Source organism: Neomonachus schauinslandi, chromosome 8 (assembly GCF_002201575.2).
Source record: "Neomonachus schauinslandi chromosome 8, ASM220157v2, whole genome shotgun sequence".
Classification (NCBI taxonomy): domain Eukaryota; kingdom Metazoa; phylum Chordata; class Mammalia; order Carnivora; family Phocidae; genus Neomonachus; species Neomonachus schauinslandi.
Window position 1 is genome coordinate 8,063,465 of NC_058410.1, and position 11,197 is coordinate 8,074,661.

At 53.8% G+C, this 11,197-nt stretch overlaps 1 protein-coding gene across 1 annotated transcript in view; it reads right to left on the bottom strand.

Moving 5' to 3' along the window:
- Window positions 1–11,197, bottom strand: part of IGF2R (insulin like growth factor 2 receptor) — a 102,229-nt gene that overhangs the window by 11,651 nt on the left and 79,381 nt on the right. The window contains exons 33-41 of the mRNA XM_044917647.1: window positions 10,450–10,569; window positions 9,891–10,147; window positions 9,367–9,585; window positions 7,446–7,595; window positions 4,804–4,965; window positions 3,468–3,675; window positions 2,967–3,113; window positions 1,788–2,022; window positions 887–1,023 (exon numbers count right to left, since the gene is read on the bottom strand). Coding sequence (XP_044773582.1) covers window positions 887–1,023; window positions 1,788–2,022; window positions 2,967–3,113; window positions 3,468–3,675; window positions 4,804–4,965; window positions 7,446–7,595; window positions 9,367–9,585; window positions 9,891–10,147; window positions 10,450–10,569 — 1,635 coding nt within the window. The remainder of the gene's footprint in view (window positions 1–886; window positions 1,024–1,787; window positions 2,023–2,966; window positions 3,114–3,467; window positions 3,676–4,803; window positions 4,966–7,445; window positions 7,596–9,366; window positions 9,586–9,890; window positions 10,148–10,449; window positions 10,570–11,197) is intronic.

Sequence of the window (11,197 nt, forward strand, 5' to 3'; positions counted from 1 at the left end):
CCCTGTCTCCTTTCCAAGAGCTCAAGCAGACTCAAGTCACCCGTGGTTTAATCAGGACAACTCGGGGACCCCACTCTACTCCAACAAGGTAAAGGTGTTTTTCTTTACTGGTTCCTCCGAACATATCCCAGTTATTCCTATCTAAGAAAGATCTACCTTTTAAATAATGAAAGACAGGGGCGCCTTGGTGACTCAGTAGGTTAAGTGTCTGACTCTAGATTTCGGTTCAGGTCGTGATCTCAGAGTCGTGAGATGGAGCCCCGCGTCGGGCTCTGCACTGGGCATGGAGCCTGCTAAAGATTCTCTTTCTCCTTCTCCCTCTCCCCATCCCTGCCAAGCTCGTGCTCTCCCGTACTCTCGCTCTCTCTCAAATAAATAATGAAAGATAGAATCTTTCACTCAACAACCAATTGCAACATGAATTTTCTACTAACACTATTAAAAAGAGCTTCAGTATTTTCTTAATTGTTAAGACATTACAAAAACATACCCCTGAATTATCTTTACCAAGTTCTTGCATAACTGTTCAGCTTTCCTGAATAAATGCTGGTGCATATAATATGCAGACTCCGGCACTCAATCCAGAGCTGGAGCAAGGATTCAGAGGAATCTTAACCACTGTGACCCTCTCAGGGTAGAAGTACGTTCCCAGGAGAGGTGACCCCCCTACACACACCTGCTAGGACCTGCCATCTCTGGGAATACAAAGTGGTACTTACTCTAATGTTCCAGGAATTACCAAAATGCTTGAGAAACAGTCATAAGGAATGGTATCTGGCGGTTTCAGCTCAAGCCAGTGCTGACCCTCCTGGCCATGAGGACGCCCTCACCTTCCCAACTGCGATGCAACACCGTAAGCATGCACAACAAGGACCCAGGGCCTTACCTAAGACGTCCAGCCTCTGTGTGTGAACAAGCCCCAAGACCTGGACGACACCAGATGCACTCTTTTTGCAAATGCTGGCTCTGTCAGAGCAGTCGAGAGGCCCTTTATATATTTTCTGGCAGAGATTTATATAGTACCTGTGAAACAACACAGAGAAGTGAAGGAGCAGGGTGTAAGGCCAGTCTGCCCTGCGCACTGGGGTGCAGCTCTCTGCCCCTCCCTTTCAGAAACAGGAACCGTGCTGGTCCCCAAGTGCCCCACGGCACCTCAGAATGCAGCACCAAAACAGATTTTCCAGTAAAGGCCCCGGGAGTGGCTGCTTCCTGAAAAGGGGGGCATGGCACCCAGGCAGGTGGGGGTGAACCCTGAGACGGTGTGGTTTAGGAGGGCTGCTGGGTTGGGATCTGCAGCGGCTCCAATCCCAGCGAGCTGCTGACCTTAGGACCGAAGGCCTCCAAGTGCACACCCCCACCCCACGCTGAGGCCTTTCCTGGTCTGAGGGCCCCTGGCAGAGACATGGAGCGGCCGCCACAGGCCACAAATCTCAGACCCACACAGCCCACGGGGTGGGTGCCAAAGAGCTGAGAAAATCAACGCACCCCCCCCACACACACACCCAGCAACAGACAGAAGCCCTTCACAAGCACAACACTCATCGAGACTCATTCTATCGCATGCGGATCGCCGGCTCCTGGTTCCAAAGGCTCCCTTTCTGTCCACCTCTGCCTTCAAACCCAACCCCAGGCACCAGGTCTGGCACCGTGAGGGGCTCTCGAGCCACCGCAAGCACCGGCTTTACATGGCAGCCCCAGCTCTGCAGGGACATGGAAGCGGACTGCCAAGAGCCCACCACCATCAGGCCCGAGAAGGACACGGCTGGCACGTGGTGATAGGTACTCACGAGTCTCCTTCATGGACAAAGAACCAAGACCCGGTGAGTGAAGACAACAGCCGTAAGTCGTAGGTTTTGTGCTTCTGGATGAATTTGCACTCCATCTTCTTTGGAGGGCAGACAACTTTTGTTTTCCACTCAAATGTCACCTCACAGCCACGAACTTCACTGAAGACCTGTGGCCTCCCGATATCGGCCTCCTCGTCGCACTTGAAGATAACTGCAGACATCCGGTGGCTGTTTGCTGGGGAGCAGCATGCAGAAAACTCAGACGGCAGCCTGGCCCCCCGCCCGCCCGCCCCGCTGTGCTCAGCGCCAGCGCCTCCACCCGCCACTGCCCCCGCGCCCCCGCGCCCCCCCCAGAGCTGCGCCGTCTCCTTCACGTGTCCCCCGGCCCAAAACAGACCAAGGCCCCCCAGGGCCCTGTGTCTGCCTCCTCCTGTGCTTAATGACCCCACGGCACTAGCTCAATCCCCCGTGGCCGGTATTCAACATTTGGTCACGTGTGAATGAGGACAAGAAATAAAAACAGCAACAGGTACCTGTAATTGCCTAAAAACGTGAGTGCTGTCCACCAGACCAGGAGAAAGGTCCTGTCACAATAAGCCTCAAAACAAAACTATAATAGGCCCCTGCAAATTTAACACTTAGAATTTCTTTATGCCCTCTCGTTCCCTGAGCATTTAAAAGAATCAAGTCGTTGTTTGTGTATCTCCTCATCACGTCCCTCGAGCACTCACGCCCGTTTGTGCCGCCCGTGAGCGGCCCGGCTCAGCCTGAAGCCCCAGGCCTGCCCCGTGCCCGCCGCACGGCTGAGAGCCGGCGGGTGAGCCCACCGCTCTTCCTGCCGACGCAGGCCCGTGACCAGCAGGACTCCGCACAGGCGCGAGCGGCCGTCAGCGGCGCCAGCACGAGGACACCCACCGCCCGAGTTAGAGAACGGGCCCCGCTGACCACCTGGCACCGGCCTGTCAGCCCTGCCCTACTTCAGTCTATGTACCCAGTCACGTAACACATCCCACGGAGCCATTTGAGATGTCCTCGCTTTATGCAAAACAAGCGTGACATGGAAAAACGACATGCGACAGGACTAACTCGGACAGCCACAGAGGTCTGAGCACGAAGCCAGCCTGGGGAGGACGCCGGCTAAGCGGCAGCCCGAGCCCGGACGCATGCTCCGCTACGTACAGTGTCTGCAGAAGCCCCACTCGCGGTCTCTGTCGTAGTTGGCCGTGGTGGAGCACCAGAGCCTCGCCCTGCCCTCCAGAACACACTCCTCGTAGCTCTTCCCATTGAATATGAAGGGGAACACACACGGGTCACCTTCCTCAGTTTCTGGAAAAAAGAAGAACATCCGCGTGACCCTGATTACCAGCACCTCAGCTGTGCTTTCGCTGCCGCGCACGATCACCTGGGAACGCTCACAAGGATCCCTTATGAAAGCCACCACCCTAAGCCGACATCAGGACCGCTGGCCTCTGGGTCCCAACATGACAAGAGGCTCACAGACCAGCATGAGCCCGAGGCCAGAGCACTCACACTCAGGGCTGTGTGGGTGGAACGCCATGTGGTCCGAGCCAGGTGTCCGCATTCACAGCATCCGGAGCTCCATGCCTCAGTTTCCTCCTGTGGCCGGGTCTAACACCACACTCCCCACAACATAAAACACACCCTGCTACAAAGATTTACCTGGAGGACAATTATCTCCATTGGCATAACTTAAAATGACAGCTTCATCCTGGTGCCTGTAATCCAGTCTCATCGATGCCAGCCGCCCAAAAGATGCCCCCTTGTTCCTGGAAAGCAGGCAGACACCGCCGTCCTTACAGCCTCCTTCATCCAGGCCTGCCGCCGCGGTGCATACCCCTACACTGTAGGTGCGTGAGTCTCGAGTCACCTGGACAGACAAGAACACGCGTGGGCATCAGTGGGTCTCCAGGTGGGGAGAGCCGTCGCTCGTGCCGGAAAGCAGGGGCTGCCTGCGGGCTGTGCACGGCTGCCTCAGTGCTCCCTTCCTCCTCTCCACTCCTGACCTTCCTCCAGAGGGCAATGCCTGACCCACCATCTGGGCACTTCCCTCTGTCCACCCCCAGGCCCCTGGTGGGGAGCCGGCTGTCAGACCTCGGGCTGCTCCTCCACCTTCCTGAAGCCCGGGTTCCCCACCTGTGACGCAGGAGTGCTGAGGACAGAGCTGATGAGCGGGAAGCAGACACAGCATCGCTGAGCACGTACGTCACCTTCCTTGCTGGCCCCACCCTCTGCAGGCTCACACCTGCAGCACACCAGTCCCACCTGTGCAAGGTCTCTATCACAGGAGCCAGGGCACGGGCCTCGGGGCTCACTACTCCCCAGCTACCATCCCCTGGGAGGTGCTGGGATCTGGTGGCATGGTCCAAGGTGCATAACTCAGTAACATCTAGATCACAGGCCCCCAGGTGGAGGGTCCCCAAACCCCAGTGACTCAAGATGCCCACAGCCTCATCGATATCACAAATAGCCCATGACACACAGGCCAGATAAGCTCCCCCCCAACACACACACACAGATGTATCTCAAGTCAGAGGAACATCCTAGCTGCCTCTATCCATTACCTCTGTGGTCAGCAAAAGAGCTGCATCTGCATCTTGAAGTCAGGTTGGCAGGAGACACAAGGGAATGACTCACAGCCTCTTCTGGGTGTACCAGACCTGGCCCTGCCCTTATGGGATACACGGTGGTCACATGCACGTCCCCAAGCAGCCTCCTGACCTCCGTTGTATCATTTAATCCTCACAAAGCCCTATGGAGCTTAACTCTGAGCCGTGGCGCACAACTCAGGCATTAGCTGGGCCTTGTTCGTTACACAGTCTAGAATCCCCAACAAGTTGATCCTGTGTGTCCAGGGCGGAGACTAAGCCCATTACCCCTCCGTGCACTGTGCCTCAGTGGTCACATGTGCCCCATCACCTACAACACAAGAAGGTATCACAAAGAACCCAGGCCGCTGTGCCCCCAAGATCAGCGGGCTCCAGCTGAGCGGCATTACCTTGAAAGTGCTTTTGGAAAGGCTGGACAGGTTAAAGCTGTAATGCAGCTGCTCGTCCGTCAGGGAGCAGCCGTCCACCTTCACTTCGTCTGGACAGACCAGTGGGGTCTCCCACCCAAACACAAAGTCGCAGTCACTGGTCCTCAGCAGCATGGGAGCTCCCTGTTCAAAAGAAAACCCACATGGGTCAAGTACAGCATCCTCACACAGCTCTCCTCCCCCAGCTGGCACCAGAGAGAGACCCCCGCTTCCGGGGCTGTGGCCGTGGCTGGGAGGCTGCCAGGTGCTCTGGGTGACCCGTAGTGGCCCCCCTCCAGGAGGGAGGGGCAGGGGCACCACCCTGCAAGGAACCAGGATGGCCCTGCCCACACACCTGGAGCCTCTCGCAACCTCCAGGACGTGGCCCTGCATTTAGACAAAGTCCCCATGTCCACACTACCAGTTCTTTAAACGTCATGACCGAGCAGGGTATGAAAGTGAGGCCCTGCCAAGGCAGAGGAGGGAGCCAAGCACTCTGGGACGCTCGCCGGGAGCGTCTCCACCCCGCTGCTACAAACTGAGGCCACCCCGGACGAGGCCCACACACCACTCGGCCAGACTGCACGCAGGCCACGGAGCCCGCACCGGCATGCTTATGCCCCCCTTGCTCAGCAACAGCACAGACGGGCAGCTGGTCAGGAACTTCATTTTTAGTTGCTGCTGAGAATCGGTTTTTCTATAAACTTCAGTGGAAAAGTATTCCCACTAAAGGTAAAAACCACAGGGGCAGAAAATCTCTTTAAAACCTTTCCAACCTTGAGCGCACACTTCGTGTGAGGTGCCCGGTATCTGAAAGCCAGTGAACACTGCTCACTTTGAACATGACACTGCCGCCCCGAGACTCCGTGCCCGCCCCGTGGACGGCCCACCATGTGGGGTTAGCAGTTTCCCAGCTAGGCCGTTACACGCTCTCCATGTGGGAGGCTGAGATAACCGGCGCTCCTCGGGAGGTGGGTCTTCAAAAGAACCCCTCTGAAGAGTGAACTACCGAACGTGGCAGCCTTTCTACAGATTAAGCCACGCTGCCTTAGGCTGTGTGTGCCGATGGCCGCCAGGTGGACAAACTGCACAAACATGCAGACACACACCCAGAGATGAAAGGAGTTCGCTGATCACAGCTCTGCCCCCCTGGTAACTCAGAATTATCCTGAGGGCCAACGGACCATCTGTGAACAGGGATGTGTCCAAGGGCCCTGAGGTGGGGTGAGCCACTAGATGGGGAGGGCCCAGGCAGTGATGGTCTGTGTCTTCCCCTGTCCCTCCTCTCCCCAGGCTGCTGCCACGTCACTTCCCACCACTGGGCAGCCAGAGCTCCCTTTCCCTGACAGACCTGCTACAGGCCAACAAAACAGAAAGTCAGCCTAGGGAATCCACAAGACACATTCTAGAACCAAAACCCGTTACCTGAGCTCCTTAGGGCCAGATGAACCTTACAGTTCATCATCTTCAGGATTTTAAGAGGCACATATTTCTATCACCTCTCTCTCTCTCTCTCACGCACGCACACCCACACACACCCCCACACAGTCCTACAGTCAAGCACACTCATGTTTCTGTAGCCAAATGTATGAATATTCTTATCAAGTGGGACAAATACCATGAGTAGCCTCCATCACTCATGTCAGAGGACTGAGTTTTCAGAGCGTTACAGATTTCAGAAGCATAGACTCCGCACTGTGAAGCTGGGCTGCTTGGAGCAAAGAGCTCGCCAGCTGAGAAGGGGGAGTCCCGGCGGCCACTGCAGGGCTGCATGAGTCAGGTACGGCACCCACACCTCTGAGTCCCTGTGAAATGGGGGCCACAACCTACCCATTCATCTCCTATTCACAGAGAGAACGTATGCAGAAACTCTGTGGAACAGAATGACACTCGTGATGGAAGCCATGTTATTTTTAAATGCACTTAAAACAGAAGTCGATAACCTCCTTAGAAGGAACATACGCAACTCTGTTAGAGCTATTTTGATTCCGGAGAGACCTTCTTTTGTTCACTAACTTCTAAATTTTTGGTTATATCCTGAACAATGATAGCTGCCAAAAGTCTGAGTTACCAATAAGAATAAAATCACTAATGCTATAGTTTTAAAAAAGGAAAAAGCTGACACTTCTGTACGTTGGTACACATTGAAAACTACTCCTATGCTTAAGTGTTTCACATTTTTAAATTACAGCAAGCCTCACTGTGCAAAGTCCGCCCCATTAATTCAGTGTGGGCTTACTCATTGTTAAATTAATGGTTTTAGGGGCACCTGGGTGACTCAATCAGTTAAGCATCTACCTTCGGCTCAGGTCATGATCCCAAGGTCCTGGGATCAGGCCCCGCATCAGGCTCCCTGCTCAGTGGAGGGCCTGCTTCCCCCTCCCCCCCCGAGCCCTCCCCCGCTTATGTGCATGCTCGCTCTCTCTCGTGCTCTCAAATAAAGAAATAAAATCTTTAAAAAAAATTAATGGTTTTAAATTATTCAATACACCACTGACACACCATATGATTCCATCCATTTTCAATACGGGCATCCTTACGCCTGAAGCATGCTTTCTGAGCCTGCAGCTCTGGCTCACTAAACCAGGCTTCAGCCCCCAGACTGTGAACAGGTGCACACTTACCATACTCACACCTCTCCTACAGTGAAATGCGATCAGTGAGGTGTAGTTGAAATGCTTGTCGGCTAAGCAAGGAGTACTACTTTCAAAATTCAAGTAAACTTCATTAGCTATGGGGTTGAGTATTGGAGGTCCTGTGACTCGGCCAATATCCTAAACAAAGAAAAAAACAAACAGCATTTCAGGAAATTGCTCCTTGGGTTGGCGAACACAGGCTGATACAGAACTGCAACAACAATACCTCATCTGTTTTGAAAATGAGTAGCATCTAAAGAAACTAGGTTAAGAGCAACTCACTTGACAAGTCTTGACAATAAAAGCTGCTACTCAGAAAGTTCAGTTTGTCAGCAGTCATCAGTTTCGATCCTACGATTTCTAACAATAGGATTCTATTTCCAATCATGGTGAATTTTCAAAGATTCCAGGCAATAGGTCTCTGTCCAGGAGTATCAAGAATGCTGCATGGTCCCCTATCACCTGATGGTGAGCGGCGGCGGCAGGAGCCCACAGATCTGCCCCCACGCCGGCCTGCCTCCTCACACCCAGCACTGCCCCGGGATTGCTCGGTTTCCTTGGCAGTGCCCTTCGGTACATCCTTGGGAGGGCACAGGCTTATTTCCCATGACGTTTTATAGCTCAGCACAGCATCTGACGCACACTGGCTGCTCAGTAAATATTTCTGAGCAAATAAACCCAAGAACGAAGGAAAGACGAATGGTCAGAAGTGGTGTATGTGTGCATGAGTGAGCCACGGGGCTTTCGTTCATCACCATGGGGCATGTTCAGGCTATGATGACTCAACACCTACTCCAAGCAGGAAACTGGCTACCGTTTTTAAAATCTGAAAAAGGACAGCCAGGCAGGAAAATACAGCAGATATGACCTATCAGAAAGGTACTCACATCCAGGGTCCCAACCTGCACGGTCAGAGAGGACGGCACTGAAGAGCTTCCTACTAAGATGTGGTTCACCCAGGCCCTTGGCTCCTCATGGAGAGACTCATATCATGGCCAATTTCCCCACCCGCTCCCATTTCTCTACACTGATGCTGCAGATAATACCCATTTTTAAAAGGACATCTCCAGGCACACCTGGGTGGCTCAGTCAATTAAGCAATTAAGCATATGCCTTCAGTTCAGGTCATGATCCCGGGGTCCTGGGATTGGGCCTCAAGTCAGGCTCCCTGCACAGCAGGGAGTCTGCTTCTCCCTCTCTGCCCCTCCCCCCCCAACTCATGCGTACTACAAGCATGCTCGCTCTCTAATAAAATCTTAAAAAAAAAAAAAGGACATCTCCATATCTTATGACAGGACTGCGTAAAGCCTACAGATAGAAATGTAGAAATAGACCCTTTTGAGATGCATCTCAAATAATAAAGCACAGCAAAAATTTGATAAAACATAAGGATAACTCATGAAGACAATTTTCAAAGAGCCAAAGCTGTACTAAAAAGAGCTAGGAGTCCCAAACTTCTAAGGCAGAGTATCCAGCAATTAGCAGATCTGCTCTTGCCCCAAAGGACTCATTTACCAAAGAAAGTGATTGTATCTCCCAAGCACTTTCTTTACCCAAGACATGCATTTCAAAAAAAGAAATCAAGTTCTTATCAGTTCTTTCTTGCCACTTTACATGTAAGTTTCCTGATCAGAGTCAACCTTAAGAATCCTAACAGGACACCCTATTCACACGTGTTCATGTTTTCTTCCACAACTCAGAGACCTCCTGGTCGCCATCATTAGCTGATGGCTCAATGCACAAATCCTTAACGTTAATCTTCCCCAACTGGACCCAGGACACACACAGTCCCAGATCCTTTCACCTTCCCATCTGCCTGAGTAACCCTCCACTGAAAGCAAGAAACACAACATGACAGTTGTTAAAAATCTTGCAAAACTTGTTTCTGCCTTGTGTTTCCCATACTTACTATGGGGGGACCGTCAACAGGAACCTTGCACACAGCCGCTCCGGCAGGACAGGGCACCCCATGCATCGGGTTCAGCGGCTGGCAGATGTTGATGTAGAAGTCAGGGCCGGTGTCCGAAGTGTCATCCTCACTCTCGTCATACGCCTCATAGCCCCCCGTGCGGTGGATGAGGGGGGACAGGTCAATAATGGAGCTTCCGTTCCTCACAGAGCACTCCGTCTGTTAGACAGGGAGGACCTCGCTGGAGTCCACAGTAACATTCTCCTCATCACCACTAAGTCACCCCAGGAATTTAAAAGCAGCACAAAAAAAGCACGAAAGATGGAACAACATCCCCCAAGCGCTTGGGCACTTAGACCTACTCATTGTTGGGACCATCGCGGGTGGCTAAGCCATTCTGGGTACCCTCTGGCGGGGGGGGAGTGGCGGCCGACAGTGACCTGCAGGAAAGCTGGTGCAGGAACCACGGCCCACCTGGGCGTCAGGCAGGCATTTCTCAGAGGCCACACGGGCCCCAGACTCACCACCTGCTCGCAGGCCAGAGGCGTGTGCCAGGAGAAGAAGAGCGTGCATGTCTGCTTGTCGAGAGAGATGAGCATGGGCCTATTGGTGGGCCCGGCCTCAGGCCTGCACACGAAGCTGATCACACTCTTGTAGGTCAGGCCGGATTTGGACGGACAGGGGGATCCATCCTCATACACCAGCTGTAGGACCTGATCCACATAGGTCAGCCTCTTGTTTGCCTTGCCCACACTGATCCTGGTCTGCCCGAAGCAGGCCCCTGTACCGAACGTGAAGGGAGAGGAAAAGCACAATTATGGACTCAGGTGACCAGCTTTCTGAGGACTGCTTTCTGCAAATCCAGAGCTAACACTTGTCATTCTGAGCGTCCAGTGAGGTCTCGGCAAGTGTCCTGCATCTACCATTTCATCACGTAGCCACGGGTTTCCCCCCCATGAGCGGAATGTTACAGCAGAGGTGATGGATCTTCAGTTCTACTCCTCTCTTTTGCCACAGGAATGCGGAGGCTGGGGACAGCCCTGGGGACGGGAGACCCAGGCGTGGCAGTGGTTGTGCACTTACCCACGCCGGGGGAGCAGTTTTCATTGTCATCACAGACACTGATGTACACAAGCCCCTTCTCGCTGTATGCAGCCGTGTGTCCAGCTCTGCCGCTTAAAGAGCTCAGATCAAACAGGTGTCCTGCAAGGGGGGAAGGGGCGGACACACAGTGACGCCAGCATGTTCACCCACGGACCACGCTGGCCATTGGGACTTCTGACTTCCTGCCGTGGGTCCACCACTTGCCTTGTTCACTGACCTGGCCCTAAAAATGCTCCTGGCCAGCTAGACTACATCATGAGGCTAGAGACTGCAAGTTTATATGATGGCTCATCTTTCCTCAGAAGACAGTGGCTCATAGCGTCCTCCTCCTCCCGGGGCTGGGCCACAACAGGGCCATGAGGGCCCTGGTGGGATTCAGGAGGGCCTGATGGCATCCGCCCCATGGCCAAGGGATGCCAGCCGCAGCCTGCTGGGTCCCCAGCACGGACGGCAGTCGAGGCCTCCCCGCTGCCCCCACAGGACCACTGGACCCGGACACGGACTCTACGCAACTCTGCAAGCCTACAGCTGGTGTGACGGGCACACTCGGAAGCAGGAGTAATGGGCAGCAAGAATCGCAGGGAGATGGATCAATCTCTTCCCCACCGAAGGAGAAGTCCTAGCAAACAAAACTGGGTAGAGCAAGAGAGGACGCCAACATGCACACACGTGGACAGAATGCTACTGCCAAGGGTGTCTTGCTCCCCAGCTTCAAGTTAGGTCCCTC